Source organism: Melospiza georgiana, chromosome 12 (assembly GCF_028018845.1).
Source record: "Melospiza georgiana isolate bMelGeo1 chromosome 12, bMelGeo1.pri, whole genome shotgun sequence".
NCBI classification, from domain to species: Eukaryota; Metazoa; Chordata; class Aves; order Passeriformes; family Passerellidae; genus Melospiza; species Melospiza georgiana.
The window spans coordinates 16,633,469-16,655,256 of NC_080441.1; the positions used below are offsets into that span (position 1 = coordinate 16,633,469).

Sequence of the window (21,788 nt, forward strand, 5' to 3'; positions counted from 1 at the left end):
TCTCTGTGAGGACAACATTCACGGTGTTGAAATCCAGGATGTGACCAACACAGAAGGAAAAGAAACCAGTTCAGGATTGATTTCATCTTAGTGCAAAGCTGAGTCTTTCACAGCCCTTTTCTGCTACAAACAGGTCCCAGAGAAGCCCAGCAAACCACAAGACGCTGGCTCACACAGCCTCCAACCTGAAACCACCTTTGTGTCCCCAGCTGTGCCTGAGGCACACGAAAGGATTTGTGAGCTCCCTCAAAGCTCAGCAGAAGTTCAGCACCTTTTGAAACACATTTCCTCACCTCCCAGATGCCACATGCGCCATTATTTCCAGTGCAAACATGAATGTCAGCACACAGAGCTTTGCAACTTGAGTTTACCTACACTTGAACAAGAGTCAATAACCACCAGCAGCAGAGAAATGTGCACAGTTATGGGATAGGCAGAGAAACAGAAGCCTAAACTTCTGCTTGTAGCCTTTGCAGAATAAGTAATTTTTTCAGGAAAATAATAATTCTATTATTATACTATTAAAGAACTGTTATTTCCTGCTCCCATATTTTTGCCTGAGAGCCCCTTAATTTAAAATTTATAGCAATTGGGAGGGGTGGGGAGGGTTTACATTCTCCATTTCAGGGGAGGCTCCCGCCTTCCTTAGCAGACTGCTGTCTTTCCAAGCCAAGACAGTCACACAGAAGGCAGCAGTGTAGCTGCTCTGAGAGGAGTGCACATCACTGCCATGCCAGCTGATGGCATTCCCCTTTAATATCCACTCTCCTCCAGCTCTCGATCCCCCCCAGGCCCCATCCTGGCAGATATCCCAGGCTGTGAGGAGCTGTCACTCCTCTTGCAGTGGTCATGCAACTGCTCAAAGCCTGACACAGAGCCAGGACACCTCCCTCTCCTGCAGGCACCACTGGGCTCCACACGAGTCCCAAACATAAGCAGATGTCTCTGGTCTTATTCAAACTGGAAAACAGGGTCAGACTGCAGTGACACAGCTACAGAGGAGACAGGAATTAAATGAAGAAGAGCATTACATCTGAGGGACATTTAACCTGACAGCCAAATCTTTCATGACCCTCTTTCCATGAAATCTATGACAACTGGGTTATTGCTGAACATTCTGGAGGACACTGAGACCACAAATCCTGTGGAATAAAGAACATTAATGCAAAATGTAAAGCTCACCCAGACTAAATGCCTACACAGGGATTTGCCCCAAGCTTCCTCTGCCTTCCAAATGAGAGCAAAATCTTAAACAGGTAACAAGGTAGAGGAGGATTTAGGGTTTCAATCAGCACTTGTAAATATGAAGTTGTTTCAGCTCCTGAGACAATGGATCATTTTCCACCAGTTACAAGCAAACAAAGTTGGTGCTGCCTCCAGTAAACATGTGAAGGTGCAGAAGTCAGAGCCCCTGAATTCTCTGGGACCTCAGCCCTGGATAAATCAACCTGCTCATCTCACACCTCCCAATTTGAGAAGTGGGGAGACACTTGTTCCATCTATTCCTATCACTGTATCATTCCAGAACACAGTACTGCCTTATTTCCTGGACTTTTCACTTGCATGGTGATAACCACCCCTGAAAAAACTGGAAAACTGGTGAGAAGAGTGGAGAATGGGGCCCATGGCATGCAGTGTTTCCTGGGAAAAGGGCACTGGGTTGTGCAGATGCAACTCCCCACCTTCAGCCAGGTAGCTGACCTTTGGAGTTAATGGGAATTTAATCAGTGGGCTGGGACACGGGAGGGGTTTCTGGGGAAGCAGATCAGCAGCCCTGTCTCACGGTGCCTTTCTGTGCTGTTTTCCTGGACACAGACCAGCTCTGTCTTCCCAGAACATCAGGGTGCAATCACAGCCCTCTCATAAAGAAAAGATGCAGATGAAAGCAGAATTAGGGCTTAAAAACACAGGGTCAAACAGGGAAACCAGGAAAGCACATGATAAAAGTCTCATTCTGTAGGATCAGACTATTTTCCTTTGTGAATAACTAAAGAACACTGTTTATCTCTGAAGCAAGCTTACCCACTCCTTCCTCACATGCCTGCCTGCCCTGCTTGGGGGATCACTGCTGTTTGTTTAACACTGACAAAGATGTCCTTGAGATTCCATCCTTTCTGCAGGGTCAGTGAAAAAGTTCACACAAACCCGAGGTTTAGTTAAAAATAAGACAAAGCATCCATTCAGCAGAGACAGGAGTTCCTGGGTATTTTCAGGCCATGCTGAGCAGGACCACCACACAGAGGCAGTGTTAACCAGGACAGGTGGCCACGGACTCCCCTCTTGGCAGAACACAGCTGCCCCCAGTCCCACTTCAGCCTGGCAGAGCTGAAGGAAATTTTTTCCAGGGAAAAGAAGATTTTTTTTTTTTTTTCCCAGGGAAATCACAGGAAAAGAGCGGGATGATGCTAATATCAGTGGGCAGAAAGAATGTCCACCAACCAGAGGCAATGTCTCTTACCCTTTTCCCAACAAATCAGCAGGTTTTCTCCACAGAGTCTCCCCAGGAGGCTTCCTGCACGAGCTGAAGGGCTCTGGAAGATGCTGCACCTTTGAAATGGTCGTGCTCAGCTCAGTTATTTCACAGGTTTATCTCAGAGGAACTGGGGTATTAGCAGAGCCCAACGTTCTGAAACACCAGCAAAGGATTCACACACCAGGAGAGGCTTAGATCAGATACAAGGAGGAATTTATTTTCCAAAAGGGATGTCAAGCACTGGAACTGAAGTGGTTTTTTAGAGACCTGGTGCTAGGGACATAGCTTAGTAATGGACTCAGTAGTGTCAGGGTAAGTGTTGGACTCAGTGATCTTAGACCTTTTTCAGCCTAAAAGTCTTTTTCAACCTGGAAGATTCTATGGTTCTGTGTTGTTGGCATTAACACCAGAATTCACCCTCTGAACTTCACCAGGGATTGGTGGGATATGGTTCAACATCTTAGGAGGGTCAGGGTTGATCTGTGCTTGGTTTTGTGATAAATGATAATAAAATTTATGTAACTAGAACATTAATTAATATGTGAGGTTTCCTACATTAGCATCATGTTTAATGGGTAATAACTGAATGCAAAGGTAATCACTGACCTACAATTAGACTTCAAACCACTGACCACCACCTTGACCAAACTCATAGGCACAAGAATGGTCCAAAATGGCATCCTTGATAGAGTTTAGCTCTTGCTTCACATCTTTTATGAAGAACAAACACTCTTCCTGACCTCACTGTGAATGGTTGCACAGTAGGAGGGGATGAAAGACTCCAATAAACAGGAAGGTGCTCAGAAATGAAAATAAACCCACAGACTTTGGAATGTCTTCTTTTTCTTTCCCAAATTACTTCTCCCCGTTCTTCAGTCTCATGTCTTACTTGAAAAGCTGGAATGAGAAGCAGGGAAGCAACCCTTGAACTGCTCACTACAATTCCAGTAGAGAAGCTGCTGTGAGGAATGAGCACCACCAGGAAAGAAGAAGAGAAGCAAGAAAGAGAAGCAGCCTCAGGGCATCCTGGCAGAGAGAGTCCAGCCCTGGTCAGCCTCATCTGCTGTTCCCCTGCCACAGAGGACACAGAACAGCCCCAGATGCATATGGAGGACATCACATTGGCATCGTGTTTTCTAAGGACAGACACCCAAGTCTGTGCTTCCAGAAGATTAACTCCAATCCCAAAAGTGGACATGGGTGAAGTAAAGGAGTGATTCATCATGCTTAAGGGCAAAAATGCTGCATGCATCTAGCTGGAGGCTTCCACTGTCCTCTCCATTACACTTGTCACAGTAAGAGAACAGATGACACTGATGGAAAGCCAGACTGGGGAATGGATTTATGTTCTTCTCAATTGTTTGCCTATGGCTGTGAACCGATTTAAAAATACACGTAAAGCATAAAACCTCAGAGTAAACCAACTAACAGACCATAGATATAGGTGGTATTAATGATTTGAAGGTGGTATTAATGATTTGAAGTGCCTACTACATTAGTTACAATTCAAAGCAAATCACATATTTGTTTTCCTGTTAAGATGCCAGTAAAAGTGGCAAACAGACACAAGCATTCTTGGTTACTTACAGATAATAGCTGATCATTTGGCACAGAAAATCAATAGTGAGTAATTGAGGTTCTACACAAGTCAGAGACAAAATCCACTGTGAATTCAGCACAGCCATGCAGAGACCAGAGCTGGCATTAACCAATAAAGGAGAACTTTCCACTCTTTCTGTGTAGAACTTGCTGCTAAGGCTTCACCAGAACCAAACAGCTGAGGGAGAGGGTGGCAATTCAGAACAGAACAAAGTGTTCCAGATTACAATGCAAGATGTTTTCTATTACCATCTGTATGGCAGATTATCTTTGTCAAGTGGGCAGTTTGCCTTATCTCTCTCTCTGAGTGATCACAATCACACTCCCTGTGGAGGGGACATCTGCTGATAACAGCCATTGAATGTCACTGCATGGCTGATAAGAACTACAGCATCCCATTGGGAGATGTGAGCCCAGAGGGAGGAGCCAAGCATTCCTACCCAGATATAATCCAGAGGTTTTGAGACACCAGCACAGCTTCTCCACTGGATTTCCCAGAGGAACAGCAGCTGCCTCTCCTCTCACTGGATCTTCAGAGGAAGAATCCATCCTTCTCTACAGGATCCTGCTCCAGCAGAGCCACCCCTGACACTGCAGGAGGGCTGAGCCACAATTCCAATGGGACTGCTGCCAGCACCCTGACCCACAGGGTGTCAGGTTGGGTTCTGACTCTGTCAGTGTTGTTCTAGTGTACTGCATTGTTTATTTTATCCTTTTATTTTTTCCTTTCCGTATTAAAGAACTGTTATTTCCTGCTCCCATATTTTTGCCTGAGAGCCCCTTAATTTAAAATTTATAGGAATTTGTAGGGTTGGGGAGGGTGTACATTCTGCATTTCAGGGGAGGCTCCTGCCTTCCTTAGCAGACTCCTGTCTTTCCAAACCAAGACACCAAGTTTTGCTCAGACCCCTCTTGGTGGAAGTGTCTCTGCTGGAGGAGCCACCAGCAGTGCAAACACACCCATCCATTACCTTTGGCCGCTTCCATTCCACTTTCCCTTTTGCTGCTGAGTCGTAGTACAGGGATTCATCCGAGGCTGGAAACTCGGGGTCCTCAAAGAGGATCCCCTGCTGGAGGCACTGCCCCTTCAGCTCGTGGTACCTCTGATCTCGGAAGAGCTGCACTGATGAGGACATCTCCTGTCTAGATAAGATCAATATTGGACAAACCATGAAGGCTCTTGAAAGCCCATAGCTGATAGTCTTGAACAAGAGAGCATGTGACTTGTTCTAAATGAGGTCACTGATTTATTTACAATAAAACAAAAAAACCCTCAGATTATAAATTAGATTAGGTTAAAGACTGGGAAAGTATAAACCCAAGAAGATCTTATAGATCCTTACAGATAAGGATCATATTTTTGTCTGAACGAACAGAATTCTTATCCGGAAAGAGCCCAGGCCAGGCCCAAACCCAACATTTTGCTTTGTCTAATTGATTGGAAAGGTAGCAGAGAGAGGCTTGGCTCTCAGTCTGCACCATGTGTGAACGGCTGGGCCATCTTCCTGTCCTACATTCTTCTTCTGGTCTCTAAAGCTCAAATTATCTACTGCAAATCTTGTGCCTAAAAAAACCAAAACCAGATTTCCACATTTCTCCATCTTAATTTAAGTGACAATACTTTGGCTTGTACTATTGTCTTTGAACTTTATGTTACTTTTCAGAGAACAGATTTCCCAGAAGGAGAAAATATTTGCAAATAATTGACGAGAACTAAAAGTATCTTAAAAAAAGCACAACAACAACAAAAAACCCAAACAATGTTTGGGTTTCAAACCATTATTCCCAGAATCCTGATTATCAAACTTGGCAGGTTTATGGTCGCACCCACAGAACTCAAATAAATTGCTTTAAAACATTTTACAAATGAGGAATCAATTACAGAAATCACTCAGGATAGTTTGAAATTTGGAGGACATGAGGGATGCTATCTCTACTTCAAGAGAGAGAGAGGTGAGAGCACCTGAGCTTACCCTGTTTGGAAAGGTCCTGTGTGTCAGTTCCTTTCCTCTTCCTTCTGGACACAGGCTGGAGTTAGAGATGTATCTCCCCTTCCTTGCCTACAGCAATAAAGACAAATGCAGGCTGAATTAACCAACATGCTGCTCTGGAGCATGGCACCACATGGTCCTGGCAGCCACCCGCTGTGTCCAGCTGCAGGGAGCTAAGCTGGTGCTCCTTGAGCCACCTGCAGCACAAATTGGATGAGATTCCGCAAATCTGCAGGAAACTGAACCAAGCTTTTGCAGGTGTGCAAAGTGAGCACAGCAAGAGAAATACAGAAGAGTAATGAGGAACACTTGGAAATGTCAAATTTATTGTGGTCTTTGTTCTTGTGAGTGAAAGCTCTTTGTGGGTGCCCCATCCCTGGAAGTGTCCCAGGCCAGGCTGGATGGAGCAACCTGGGATAGTGGAAGGTGGCCCTGCCCAAGGCAGGGGTGGGACTGGATGGGCTTTAAGATCCCTCCCCACCAAAGCCAATTTGTGACTCCATTGCTTTCTGCTTAATTATCTCCCTCAATAAAAACTCTCAAGGCTTCTCACTTGGCAGGTGGCCTCCCCAAGACAGGGCAAATAGATTTGCTTCCTTGCCGCAGACATCTTTTATGGAAAATCCTTTCCTTAGGATTTTTCTTCCTGAGAAGCTGAAAGGCCTCAGGAACAAAATGTAAACAATGGTTATCTGCTGCTGTGGAATGCAACAGGTGCATCTGGGATTAGTCTCATAGAGTTGTTTCTAGTTAATAGCCAATCACAGTCAGCTGGCTCAGACTCTCTGTCCGAGATAGAAGCTTTTGTTATCATTCTTTCTGATTCTATTCTTAGCTAGCCTTCTGATGAAATCCTTTCTTCTATTCTTTTAGTATAGTTTTAATATAATAAATATAATAAAATAATAAATCAAGCCTTCTGAAACATGGAGTCAGATCCTCATCTCTTTCCTCATCCAAGAACCCCTGTGAACACAGTTACACTTCCCCCCACAAACCAGTTCTTCAAATTCAAGTGTAGAACAACTTGTCAATTTTACAGAGGTACCTCAGGGACCACAACAAAATAGTCTGACTAATTTGGGTGGGATATAGATTATTTCATGATAACTGGCATTCTCGATCATTAAAAATTCCCCATGAGCTATCTAACATTCTAAACCGAGCCTATTTGCTTTTAAAATAGCCCCTGGGTGATGAGGTTTCTGTCACTGCCTAATTCATTGAGACAGGTCTTTCATGACCTCATTCCCCTGCCCTTTCTCCCCACCTATCAGCCAGAAAGGAACATGAGTCCTTCCAGGATTAACACTCCATTCCACAACAGCCTGCAATGTTCTGCGGCCATGCACAGAAGGTGATGATAAAGCACTGCCTGCCTCGCCCTGGGCTGCAAGGGAAACACCAACAAGGAGGAGGCTTCTCCTGCCAGTCTCTTCTCCTGCCCCTCTCCAGGCTCCCTGTGATATCTGCAGTGTGTTTTAGGGGCTCAGGCTCCCAGAGCTGCTCATCCTGTCTGCTGAATGCTTCACCCCCACCCAGGAGGCACTGAACTGAAGTCTCATCGCCGTCTGGAGGAACCCACCCACTTTCACAGGAACCCAGAGCTGCCCATTTTAAACTCAATAAAAAGATCTCTTTCTAGTTGGAAAGCCCTCCATCAAGAATGTCAGTGCAGTTTCTATACAACAGCCTGGTGGTTTGAGTGCTGAGGATGGAGGAGCACAGCTGAGCCCACCTCTCCTGGAGGGTTCACCCACCAGGACATGGCCTGGCTCCCATTCCAAGGGTTATTTTTGAAGTAGCTCCCATTTTTTTCTTGACCCTCAGTTGATGACTGAAGCTCCCAAACTAAGAAGCACACACTCCTTCCTCCTTCCTGCAGCTAGGGCACCGTGCAGCAGAGCATCCCCTGCTCCACACCCGCAGCTTTACCCTGGCTCAGCTGGCACTCCAGCCTTGTAGCGCTGAGGAAACACTCCAGGGCTTGGCAGCTGCTCTGCCATGTGACACAGATCAGCTGGGCACAGTGGACTAAGAAACACAATCCTAAAAATACTGCACCCCAGCCCAGAGACACTGTCGTTCTGCAGAGAGAAGGGACAGAGGAGAAAAGAAGGGGAAAAAACGCTGAAGGGCTCTACAGGTCACCCAATCCCCTGGGGTATCAGCAGAAGTATGGTAGGTCTCACATTACTGAGCTTTCAACCTCACAGCTTTTAAGTCCTTCTCTGCCTCTCTGTTTTTCCAGAGAATTTCCCATTTTGATTAGGAAAAGGAATTCGGCAGAAGAGTGAAGTGGAGCTGGTGCAGAGTCCCCTCTTCAGCCTGACCACAGAACAATCTCAGTTTTACTTACAGTTTACTCTCAGAGATGATTCCTCTGCCAGGGTACAGCTAAATCCCATTCAGCACTGGGCAAATAGCAGCTCCTGGCCTTAGCAGCAGCATAAATTAAAGGGACATTCACTTGAAATCCAGGTATTCACCAGAGCATTAAGGTAAGCTTCAAGTGTTAAACTTCCCAACAGTGTTTCTTTACACTCACATTTCCCTGTCTTAACCTTTCTCTCCCCCAGCTGCTGCACAGGAGATCCAAACAAACAGCACTGACTGTCCAGACAGGCATGTGAGGGAGAACTACGCCCTCCTTATCCTTGAATTCATGCAATAAACACACAAATCTGAACAGAATTCACCTGCTCTCATCCCAGTTTGGTTACTCTGTGTGACCAAGTGACACGCAGGGTAAAAACCCAGGCAGAGCAGTTATTGCAGCTGCTCAGCCCAGCCATCCCTCCCACTCCCATCCTGGCCCAAGGGGCTCAGCAACAGCAGGGCTGGGTTTTTCCTAACCAAACCCAGCAGTTTCAGCCCCAAATCCAAGCAGCTGCAGAGGGCCCTCGGTGCCAGATGAAACTCCTCTGCAAGGAGGAGGCTTGATGTGTTGTAACACATAAATTCTATCACACACCCCACTTTGCTGTTCCAGCTGCAGGACTCCAAGGAATTTCCATGCACAGCACCAGGACTAAAAGGGCAAAGTGCATTTCCAGGCAGGATTTAAGGTCACAGTTGGACAAAACATTGAAAATGAAACTGCTTCTTCCTGAGAATCCTGAGTTCAGGCCCACATTCCTGCTGGTTCAGGAGCCCCTGCCTGGGAAGGCCATGGAGGGATGCCAGGAATGATGCACACAGCATATTCCATGCTCTGGGGCAGCCTCCCAGGCTGAGAGAGCTGGGGTGCCTCAGCCTGCAGAAGAGAAGGCTCCAGGAAAACCTTAGAGCAGCCTTTCAGTTCCTAAAGGGAGTTTATAAAAAAAGAGGGAGAGCAACTATTCACATGGGCAGAGAGTGATAGGACAAGGGGAAGTGGCTTTAAATTGAAAGAGGGGAGGTTTAGATTAGGATACCAGGAAGAAATTATTTCCTGAGAACTGGCACAGGGAAGCTGTGGACTCCCCATCCCAGGAAGGGTTCAAGGCCAGGCTGGACTGGACTTTGAGCAGCCTGGAAGATATCCCTGCCCAGGGTGTTGGGATGAGATGAGCTCTCCAACCCAAAGCATTCTGTTATTGTATGAACCCAGTTTGAGGATTATTGTCCATTTGCAGGTACCAAGTTGTCACCTTAGCAGGACTAACAGCCACACCTGGTTCTCAGGTTTCTCTTTTGTACCTGCAATTGTGCGATGGTGTTGACTGGGGTCTTGTGTTGAAGGAAGAGTGTCGCAGACATCTTTTTGTGAAAATCTTTTCTTAAGATTTTTTTCTCTTCTGAGAAGCTGAGGCCTCAGAAACAAAATGTAAACGATAGATATCTGCTGCTGTGGAATGCAACAGGTAGATTTTTGATTGGCCCATCTTAGATGTTTATAGTTAATGGCCAATCAAGGCCGAGCAATCTCAGACAGAGTCTGAGAGAGCTGCCTTTTGTTATCATTCTTTTCTATTCTATTCTTAGCTTAGCTAACCTTCTGAGAAGAAACTCTTCTTTCTATTCTTTAGTATAGTTATAATGTAATATATATATATCATAAAATAATAAATCAAGCCTTCTGAAACATAGAGTCAACATTCTCATCTCTTCCCTCATCCAAGAACCCCTGTGAACACCATCACAGAAGAGACAGAGATCTGATTCCATGTTTCAGAAGGCTTGATTTATTATTTTATGATATATATTACATTAAAATTAAAAGAATAGAAGAAAAGGTTCTCCTCAGAAGGCTAGCTAAGCTAAGAATAGAATCAGAAAGAATGATAACAAAGGCAGCTGTTCCAGACTCTGTCCAAGCCAGCTGACTGTGATTGGCCACTAATTACAAACATCCAACATGGGCTAATCAAAGATCCACCTGTTGTGTTCCACAGCAGCAGATAATCAATGTTTACATTTTGTTCATGAGGCCTCTCAGATTCTCAGGAGGAAAAAATCCTAAGGAGAGGATTTTTCATTAAAAGATGTCTGCGACACAGTTGTGTGCCTGTCTTGACAGCACACAAAAACATCCCAGCCCCAAACTCTGCTCCTTCAACACTGACTCCTCACCAAACCTCAAAGCCCCTGTTTGGACTACGAGAGCAAAACAGGGACTCAAGTATTTCACTGTTTGCAAACATAGTTCTGTATTTTCCCAAACATCTCTGTCTCCAGAGTTTGCTTTAGAACAATCAAACCAGTGAATGCCTCCAAAAAAGCAGCCCTGCAGCCAAAAGCTTTAAATTACTCTGAACTGGGTTTCTGTTAAACTAATTAAAGGAACTTCCAGATCTCCAGCTGGAAAAGGTTATTGCTCTTGCTTGCTGTGCAGAGTGATCACAGGTCCTTACGACACAGTGACTTTGCAAATCTGTATTAAGTGCAGGGGAACTTAAAGCAGTTGAAAATCTTCCACTTCATAAACACTGTGGTTTCATGATCTTGGCTATTCCACTGCTACTGCTGCTGTAAAAGCATCTCTTCTGGAGAAATTTACTCATTCAAATTCTTTAAACAGCCCAACATTAACTGGGAGGCTTTCTGCTGTACTGGATCTCCTCTCTTCCTCTGCATAAGCCAATAAAAACGTATAAAGTCAGTGTTAAATCTGTGTTGTGTGGATGTGCAATTGCATTAGTAAGAATGTATTCAATGATGATCAAATTTGCTGCACAGGATAATTTAATAGCCCCCTGTCCAGTATAAATGACTGTGATCCAGGGTTCTCAGTAGGTTTGGATGGCAGTGCTCTCCCTGACTGGGAGAAACACCAAGTTCATTGTGTGCTCTGGGGATGCCAGGATTGTGCAGCATTAGCCCTTCTTTCATCCAGTATTTGGGTTTTCCAACAAAATAGGGTTAGTTTGACTATAGCCTCTGTAACTCAGGACTTTTATAGGCATACAAAGAAGGTTTCTCTGTTAGCTCAGCTCAAGAATTGGCTATGGGAAGGAGACACAAGCATTTGCCTGCTTGCAGGACCATGCCAACCTTATTCTGCTGTGCAGTTTTGCCACACTTAAAATCGAGAAAGAAAACGGCATATTTTCATCTGGGAGTATCCCAGCCCATATCCTATCACTTCTGAGCAGGAATGTGGGGGAGAGCAACTGGACAGCCCACAAGCTGTTTGCTTTCACCAACAGCATCACGGCCTGGCAGAATCAACAGGCTATCAACCAAAGTTTTTCCACAATAAAATTAATTACAACATTTGTACTGCAACAGCACAGTTCTTAACCAGGTTCTTCTTTCACATCTCACTGAGATAGGAGAGGTTGTGTGATGTCGCAGACATCTTTTGTGAAAAATCCTTTCTTTAGGATTTTTCCTTCTGAGAAGCTGAGAGGCTTCAGGAACAAAATGTAAACATTTATTATCTGCTGCTGTGGAATGCAACAGGTGCATCTGTGATTGGCCCATGTTGGATGTTTGTAATTAATGGCCAATCACAGCCCAGCTGGCTTGGACAGAGAGCTGAGCCACAAACTTTTGTCATCGTTCCTTGTTATTCCTAGCTTAGCTAGCCTTCTCATGAAATCCTTTCTTCTATTCTTTTAGTATAGTTTTAATATAATATATATAATAAAATAATAAATCAAGCCTTCTGAAACATGGAGTCAGGTCCTTGTCTCTTCCCTCATCCAAGAACCCCTGTGAACAGTGTGGTACTTCAGAATTCTGGGAGTCAGAATTCAGGTTGCACTGCAGAGGGTGGGTGCTGGGTCAGGACCAAGCTGACATTTGCTAAGCCCAGGAGTGGAGCAGGAGCTCTGCCAAGAACTGATTTTCACAGCTTGTTCTCTCTCTCCATCTCTCCAGTTCTCGGTGAGATCAAGTGCAAACTCATTCTGACCCTTCAGGATGGGAGTACAGAAGCAAAGAGCTGCTGAGGAAAGCTGCCCTCGCAGGTGAGTGTGCCCAAGGGGGAACAGCTGCACCTGGCAGGAGCAGAAACACCCCAGATTTGTGGGGCTGGCTGATGGTCAGGGGGTGTGGGATCCTTTCAGCTTGAGAACAGAGTGATATCAATATACACCTGTGATTGTTCAGCAGTACAATGCCAACTCCTTAGTCAAAGCCACTCAAAGCCCTGGCAGAACACACTCCGAGGGGATAAACTCTGGCTGGACTCCCTCTCTCCCCTCCTTGCCTTTCCCATGGGAGTTTATCCACAGCAGCTGAAACACTTGAACTGCTCTCTCTCCCCTCCGACAAGGGCAAAGATTTAAATAGCAATGAGTTTAATTCATCGGAGCAGACTTTTGCCTCCGCCTGACTTCCAGGTGAAACCTCCAACAAAATCCTGGAATTCTTAAAGATCACTGCAAGCAGAGACAAAACCCATGGCTCCTTTCAGGATTTTCCAAAGTGCACAGGTATCCTCATGTTTTAAGAAACCTTGTCCTTCAGTGGCTTCCAGTATAGCCTCAAAATCAGACACATTTTCAGTTAACATCAGAGAGGTACAATTCCAGTTAGATTTTTTTAAAAAGTCATTTAGTACAATGGCAATATTTACAATTAACATTAATCCAATCAAGTGACCTATAAAAAGCTCTGAAGAAAATGCAAACAGCTTTGTCACTTAATTCATTCAAGCCAAAGTTTTGTGCTGAAACCACAGGAACAGCTTTCTTCAGAATTCCAGTACCTCTCCATTCTGCCTTTTCATAAAAGTTAGTTTAAATAAAGAGGGTAAAAAGAGATTGCAAATTAATCAGTAACTCCTTATCAGGCCAGTCCATTACTTTATATATCCCCTTATCAATTATTTTAGATACAGTACAAAAATCTCTCCTTCACAAGACCAATGAAATAAAGTAAAAAAAAAAAAAAAAAAAAAAAAAGCCACAAAAAACCCCTTGAATTTCACAGTGAAAGAATCCATGGAGAGAACTGACAATATTTTGGAAGATCAGAGACAGGATGGCAAATGGAATTATATGAGCAGAGATCAAACCACACTTTCTCAGCCTGGCCCCTTTCTTTGGAATAACTGTAAAGGATGCCTGTAGAGAGAAGAGTAGAACTGGTTACCCCAGAAGAAAGGAGAGCACCCACGCTTTGGTAATAAATCCTGCAATAAATTTGGCTCGGAGTTGGCACAGACTTTCTGGAAGAACTATATATTAAACAAACTGAAGTAATCCAAGGCATTTTCTGCCTGTGTTCACACAGAGCTTTCGTTCCTGGTGACAAAGGTGTTAATCAGTAAACACCGGTCAGGCACTCACCTGGCTGGGGTCAGACCCTGCTGCTGGGGCACATCCAACTCCAGAGCAGCTCCTGCAAACAGTGATCCCTCGGCTTCTCAACGAGGAATTCTCTGGGCTGTACCACAATCACATCTCTAGGGGCGTGTGTGTTGGGATAACTCTTCCAGGGATGTCCCAGGGAAAGCTCCGAGCTGACCAAAAGTGCAGAGGCTCGTGTGCTCCTGACACACAAACCATCAGTGTGGCTGTGCCTGGAACTGTGAATGAACTCTTAAAGAAGGAGATAAGGCCAGGCTGTTTGGCAAGAGTTGCAGGGTTTGTTTGGATTTTTTTTATTTAATTTTTTTTTTTTTTTTTTTGGTAGGGAAAGCAACAGATTAATGCGTACCGTGAAAAAAAAAAAAGTTACATTCCTTATTAGACTGCACAGCACTCATTCTTTTCTCTCTGTCCTAGTAAAGGAATTGGTATCACTTCATGAGGATAACAAAGTTTAGGACACAGAAAATAATACATTTCTCAGTGCTGTAGCAAAATCAAAAGCAGGACACAAAGAAATTCTCAACAAAAAATGGTTTTGGAAAAACAAGCTTCTCTCCATACTTTGCTCAGCCTCAACTTCCTCTTGGGTAAATCCTAAACATCTGGGTTAATTTGACTTGAATTTTTTCTGATTTGAGGACTATAATACCTTTATTTTGCCATTATGTGGCTTTTATTTGTATTTTAGTAAACGTAGTCCCATTTTTGAACAAGCACCATTTCAAAATGCATTACAAAATTTCATCTGTACCACAGTTTTATATATTCTCCCCAGTTTTTTTCCTCCAGTTAATCCTCATTTTAGCATAACTGGTCTAAGTTTATGAATAGGTTAATTCCTTCTCCTCAACATTATTATTGAGCAAATTTCCTAGAGGAGATTGGACCTCAGGGGATGAGTTACATCCACAAACTACTCTGAAGATGATTAAGCAGTATCACAAATTTCTGTACTGCAAGGTTCACCGCAGGAATATTTGCTCTTTTACCCCAATTCCTTTAGAACTCACGCTGAAATTTGGACTGAAAGTCCCTGGAAGCTGCCACTACAAGTTTTACCATTTCATGAGTAAAAAAGCCTTACAAACTAAAGCCATGTGTTTCCAATTCCTGATTGAGTAAGTAGCCCAGAGTTTAAATCATAATAAAAAGCTGATGCCTGTACATTACACGCAAACTGTGATTCATTTGCACAACTGAGGGAAGAACACGAAAACTCCCACAAGAGCACAACAAAATTCCACTCTGAGCTGATAATAATATTCACAGCTTATAAGAAGCGTTCTCGCAGTAGCTGCCTTTGCTTTGATCCAGTGCAGAACAAAACCATGAGAACTTTTTGATGTGAGTGGTGTAATCCAAGAACTAGATGGGATTTGTCTGGGCTGAGGAGGAGCTCCTGCTGGAAGTCTTGTCAGAAACAGAAATTCCTTTGGACAGGCAGCAAGATCAGCTACACAGATGGCAACTAATGGAAAAAAAAACCCAAAAAACAACAACCTGGAAAAGAGGTCTCAGTTATTGTGAAGCATTTAACCTAAAACATTGTACCTGAAATCCTTGAATGAACCCTGCAGCCTTTGGCTTCCTCGATGGATGCGTCACCTGCTCTGGAGTGGTTTCCATCTATGACTGTACTGCATCTCCTGGTGTCCCCAGTTTTCTCAGTGCTCTCCTGCCCAGCCTGCAGGCCCTCCCTGAGCAGTGCCCCACCACAGACTTGCTGCTTTCCAAACCTGACTCCTCCTGCGCCCTCAGCAGCAAACCAGAGCCCAGAGCCAGCCTGGTTTGTAAAGAGACACCACAGTGCAAGGAACCCCCAGAACTTGCTCCTTCACAAGGTTTTCTACACGCCATATCTGTGTGTTCATCACCTTGAGCTCAGAGCCCATCACGGCTTCAGAAATTCCTGCCTGTCACCTTGCCAGGTTCTTGTGTCCTGCCAGAGATATGTTCATCTATTATTCACTTAATTTCATGGGGCAATTTATTAATAAAGCATGAGGTGATTTCCAGCAGAGATTCAACTTAAATCCTACATGTTTACTCTACCCTTTCTAATTTAAGCAGTTTGAATAGAGAAATCTGAAAACTAAGCAAGATTCACTGAAAATTTTCAGAGCTGTGCGTCCAGTCATGCCTGATTTTGCTCAACAACAGCATTTTGAACCTGGTTTACTCATCCTTCACATTGTGGAATTTTGATGACAGGTTCCTTCCTGCTTTGTCCTAAAGCATAAATGACATGAAGGGTTGGAGTAAGGGATCAGTCCCAGACTGGTGGCTTGCCAGCACTGAGTTAAAGGAAGACAATCCCTAAAACAAAACTCACAGAAGGGGCTGTGCTTTGCCTCTGTCTACAGCTGCGACAGAGGCTGAATGTGTACAGAGCAGCCTTTATCCCCCCAACCACCTTAACCACAATCAGAAGAAAAAATTCTAAAAAGACAAGGGAGCACTGCCCTGCAGGGTTTGAAGTGAGGTTTGGAGTTATTTTCCAGGCAGACTGGTCACAGGGGGAAGGAGGAGCAGGGGAACAGCCCTGGAGCGAGGGAAGGGCCCCGGGATTTATTTCCCCGCAGGACACACGAAACCCTCCCTCCCTCCCTCCTGCGAGCCCGGGGAGGGGGAACGCGGCCGCGAGGTGGCGGCATCAACCAGGGATGGGAACGACAAGGAATGGGTGAGAAAAACAAGGCAAGGGAGAGGTGGGAAAGGCAAGGGAAGGGACGAGTAGCTGAGGTGCGATAGCTCCCCTGCCTTAACTCGCATATTCATCCCTTGCTTTGTGTTCCCTTTCCTTAATGCCCCTTCTCTTTCCTAACCTACTGCTCCCTTGCTTTGCCTTCCCTTCCCCTCTTGCCTTTCTTTGCCAGCCCAGCCCCACCATGAGCTCCACCACTACAGCTGCTCTCCCATCCCAACCCCACAGTTATTTCAGCTCCAGCCTCACAAGCTTTACTTCACTGCCACCTCAGTTTCCACCCCAGCTCTCCATCTCCCCGCTGCTGTCAGGTGAAGCTGCTCCAGGTCCTTGGCAGCATCTTCATTTTATCTCCAACCCTCCAGTCCCAACCCTGGCCCTGCCCCACAGGGGTTTCACCCCCAGCCATAACCATGTTTATGTCTTGCCAGCTGTGCTGCCTCTGCCTCCAGCTAAAAGCTGCTCCTGGTTCTCACTGCAGCCCAGGGCTGTTAACAGGGACACAAACCAGTCACTGCCATTGCCACTTCAGTATCTCCAGGGGCTGTCACACCCGTCCCAAATGGGCTCTGCTAATGAGACCTGATCCCAAACACACACACAGACCTTTCCATCTCATCCCAGATGGCAACAGGGGCAAGGAACAGCCACTGTGCTCCCCAAGGTTTCCCATCCCAAAATGTGCCCTTGGGCTGGTTCTGAGCCCCAGGAACCCACCCCTGGGCAGCTCCATCTCCTTCCCTGTGGCATTTATTTCAGCTCCACGTGGGTTTGGGTCTGCCTCCAGTGCCAAGCCCTTTATGGTCTCTGTGGCCCCAGTCCTACAACTTTTATTTCATAAACACTACTCATCTAGTAAAAGAATAAAAATTACAATAAAAATACTCTATTGCAAAACATCAGTGGAACATAAAAGCAACATAATAACAGAAGAAAACAACTTTATTGCTTATATTTTTAATACTACTTCAAGCTCTACTGGGCCATATCCCGCAAACCCCTCATTCAAGGGCAACTCCCCACACACAGGCTCTGCACCAGCCTCCAGTGCCACCCAGGGTTAGGGTTGTGCCTAGGTTAGGCGTCTCAAAACCACAAAGCCCAGAGCTCCAGGCACACTGCAGATGCAAAAGGCATCCCAAGGGGGACAAAAACCAGGATGCCTCCCAGACCCAAGCTGGCACCAGTGCCAACTTGGGCTGGTTTGAGAGTCCAAACTGCCTCCTGCAATCTGCCATCAGGAACCTGGACTGGTGAGTTTTGTTTCCCATGGAAAAGCGCTCATGTTTTTGTTCAGGGCCCTGTGGCTGTGAATGCCCAGTCATCTGCTAGGGTTCTGAAAACCCCCAAGCCCAGAGCTCCAGGCACACTGCAGCTGCAAAAGGCATCCCAAGGGGAGCACAGTGGCTGTTCCTTGCCCCTGTTGCCATCTGGGATGAGATGGAAAGGTCTGTGTGTGTGTTTGGGATCAGATCTCATTAGCAGAGCCCATTTGGGACAGGCGTGACAGCCCCTGGAGATACTGAAGTGGCAATGGCAGTGACTGGTTTGTGTCCTTGTTAACAGCCCTGGGCTGCAGTGAGAACCAGGAGCAGCTTTTAGCTGGAGGCAGAGGCAGCACAGCTGGCAAGACATAAACATGGTTATGGCTGGGGGTGAAACCCCTGTGGGGCAGGGCCAGGGTTGGGACTGGAGGGTTGGAGATAAAATGAAGATGCTGCCAAGAACCTGGAGCAGCTTCACCTGACAGCAGCGGGGAGATGGAGAGCTGGGGTGGAAACTGAGGTGGCAGTGAAGTAAAGCTTGTGAGGCTGGAGCTGAAATAACTGTGGGGTTGGGATGGGAGAGTAGCTGCAGTGGCAGAGCTCATGGCTGGGCTGGAGCTATGGCCAAGATCCTGCTGTGAGAACCTACCTGATGGCAGTAGGAAGTAGTTAGAATGAGCTGAATGGGCAGAGCTGGCAGTGAAATAAAGCTTGTGAGGCTGGGATGTTGTCATTATAGTCCAAGAGTTCTATTATCATTACATTGCAAGGGTTCCATATTGCTAGTTTCATACCTCCTTGATGTTTCTTGTAGGCAGTTCCTCTAAGCACTGACTATTCCTTGTCCTCACAGCAGCCCACTGACTCCAGATGCCACCAATCCACTCTTTTATAACACTCTTCTTATTGGCTACAGGTGTGGCCTGTTCACATCAGGCCTGCTCCTAATCTTTAGTAATTGGTTCAGCTGCAACTCACTGGGGGATAAGATTGCATTTTATACCACCTTCATTTACCCACACTGTATCCCCCTGCACTGGGACAGGGATTGAAGGAGCTGAAATCACCAGTTCTTCCCCACTTTTCTGGCAGTGTGGGCCCTGTGCAGCAGAGCAGGATGGGTGTTTTTGGGGCACACAGGACACATCCCTGCTGCCATCTGCCCTCTGTGCGGGCAGGCATCAATCAAGCAGAAAAACACACATGAAGAGAAAACTCCCTGAGGAGCTCACAGAGACAGGAGTTCCCTTCCCTTTGAATTGCCATTCGTATTCCGAGTGTTGTGTAAACATTAAATATTTAAAACATTGCCTGTAGCACTCTTGTTTCGCGGTGGGATTTGGATAAAGCCATTCCTGTCTCAGGGTCATGAGAAATGTGCTCAGGCTTAGCATGTTCCCCTTCTCCATCAGAGATTCCAGGGCCTCCAGGAGCACTGCCCTTCTCACACAGCCTGAAATCAGAGCCTTGTTTAATGCTGGCAGGAGCTGGACGGGGTTTGGCTCATGTTTGCCCTGTCATTCCTGGTCTGTGGGATGCTGGAACACTGTCCAAACCTCCCTCAGCATAGGAGCAGCTCTGCACTCCCAAACACAACCCACTGCACCAAGCTTTAGGGTTGTTTTGCAGTGCCCAGGCCATGCTCCCTGCAGTTCTACATCTGCATTGAGCACTGGGATGTTCCACCTTGGAACATGCCATTTTTGGTGGTGTGTTGATCATGCAATGACATTTTTTTATTTAGTGAAGGTTTGTCTTCTTGCAGTTTCAGGTGCCAGCTCTGCTCTCACAGTGCTGGTGATTTCTTGTGCTGTTGTAGATTTCCAGGTGAAACTCTTCACGTGGAGCCTGAAGGTGTGATTATCCCCATCCTGCTGGTGCCTGGAGACCAAAGAAGTTCTAAGCCCATTTTGAGCACTCGCTGTGTTTTTTCTGTGGTCCCAGGTGATTCCCTAAGTGACACAGAAACCTGTGGCCACATCAAGAGCTAAAAGTCTCCTGAGTTTTATCCTACTGCTCTCAACAGTCTTTTCCTAGTTCTGGTGCCTGGCATTTAGATGATCTACTTTTCTGACCAGAAAAGCAGAGTATGGTGAGTCATTAAAAAAAATTAAGGATATTAAGGGCAGGCTTGGTTTTGTGTACCTAAATCTGTGTCAAGGGGACAGAAAGGTGTTTTTTAGTTTCTGTTTTAACGGGGTATGCCTTGTGGGGATGCTGCACTGGCCTGTGTGTGCCTGGAGCCTGTTCCAGGGTACCTTGTCACAAAACACAGGAATAAGGGAATTGTCCTTTAAGAGGAGAGCACGGGAGGACACGTTTGCCCTTGTCCTCAAGTTCTCCAGCGCGTAACTGCATTCCCCCATCTCGTGTCCCCTCCCCACCCAAAGCCTGACCCTTTCATTTGCAGAGCTACAAAAGCTTGGCCTCATCTCCCTGCACTTGGCTCCTGCTCCCGCTGTGTGTGCACAAGCAGTGCCTGGGTGGGCGACCTCATTTGAGAGCTGATTTCATTTTAGATCAGCTGTGTTCCTCCCCTCATGGATCTCACAGTTATCTTCCTCCCTGATGAGGGCTTCTTAATTAAAGCATGGACAATTTGTGACAGAATGGCATTTTCCAAAGATTTTCTTTCCTGCTTGTACAAATGTGTCTCTCTCTCCAGAGGCCATGCTGGTCATGTGTTAATTTAAAATGAAGGTTTTATTGCTGCACCCTGCTCTAGGTGCTGCTCACCTTTCTAGGCAGCACTGGAAGAAGCACCATTTACAGGCTGATTTGGCTGTAGATTATTCCAGGCTTCTGTCCTGTGTTAATTCAACCTTATGTTGGCATTGTGCCTTATTTTTCAGCAAAGCTGAGGCCGTGTCAGAGTGGCATCTTTGTCCCCCTCCTCTTCCCAAGAAGAGTAATTGACTTCTCCTGTTCCACCAACCCTGAAGACCTGAGCAGATCCCAGGAAGGTCTTTCTGCTTCCCCCAGTGTTATCTTCTATGGGCTGTGGCACTCACAGACCCTGCTGTGTCCCCAAATTCACCGAGGCCACATCAGAGGGAGAGGGAGCTGTGCTGCCTCCCAGCAGGGCTGCGCAGCTCAGCCCCTGCCCTGGCACACAGGGGATGATCTCAGTGGCCTGGTTTAACCCCATCCCCTGGATTAACCCCAACCCCACACAGCCACTCCCTCACTGCCTTCCCAGGGTGTGACCGTGCTCACAGGGATTCTTGGATGAGGGAAGAGATGAGGATCTGACTCCATGTTTCAGAAGGCTGATTTATTATTTTATGATGTATATTATATTAAAACTATACTAAAAGAATAGAAGAAAGGATTTCATCAGAAGGCTAGCTAAGAAGAGAATCAGAAAGAATGATAACAAAGGCTTGTTGGCTCGGACAGAGAGTCTGAGCCAGCTGACTGTGATTGGCCATTAATCACAAACAAACTAACATGGGCCAATCACAGATCTATCTGTTGCATTCCACAGCAGCAGATAATCAATGTTTACATTTTGTTTCTGAGGCCTCTCAGCTTCTCAGGAGGAAAAAGCCTAAAGAAAGGATTTTTCATGAAAAGATGTCTGTGACACCAGAGAATGGGGAGGAGTCAGAGGGGTGAAAGTGAGAGCACTCGTGGGTTGAGATAAAGATAATTTAATGCATCAGAAATTAAGAAACTAATGGTGATTATGATAAAAGAGAATTACAATGTGCAAAGCAAGTGATGCACAATGCAGTTGTCCAGCCCATGGATGGCTTTCCCTCAGTTTATGTGATAAGCATGACTCCAGATGGTCTGCAATATCCCTGGGTCAGTTGGGGTCAGCTGTCCTGACTGTGACCCCTCCATGCTCCTTGTGCCCCGAATCTCCACCATGAGAGGCTGAAAAGTCCGAGCACAGACACTGCTTAGCCATGGCTGAAAACAAGTGTGTTACCAACATTATCCTCACACCAACTCCAAACCACAACAGTTGGGGCTACTGGGAAGAAAATTAACTCTCTCCCAGCC

The 21,788-nt window shown here is 45.8% G+C and overlaps 1 protein-coding gene across 1 annotated transcript in view; it reads right to left on the reverse strand.

Annotated features, from left to right (window-relative positions):
- CAPN6 (calpain 6) overlaps positions 1-5,208 on the reverse strand; it is a 46,984-nt gene extending 41,776 nt beyond the window's left edge. Inside the window, exon 1 of the mRNA XM_058032392.1 lies at positions 5,044-5,208. Coding sequence (XP_057888375.1) covers positions 5,044-5,208 — 165 coding nt within the window. The remainder of the gene's footprint in view (positions 1-5,043) is intronic.
- Between the last annotated feature and the right edge of the window lie 16,580 nt (positions 5,209-21,788).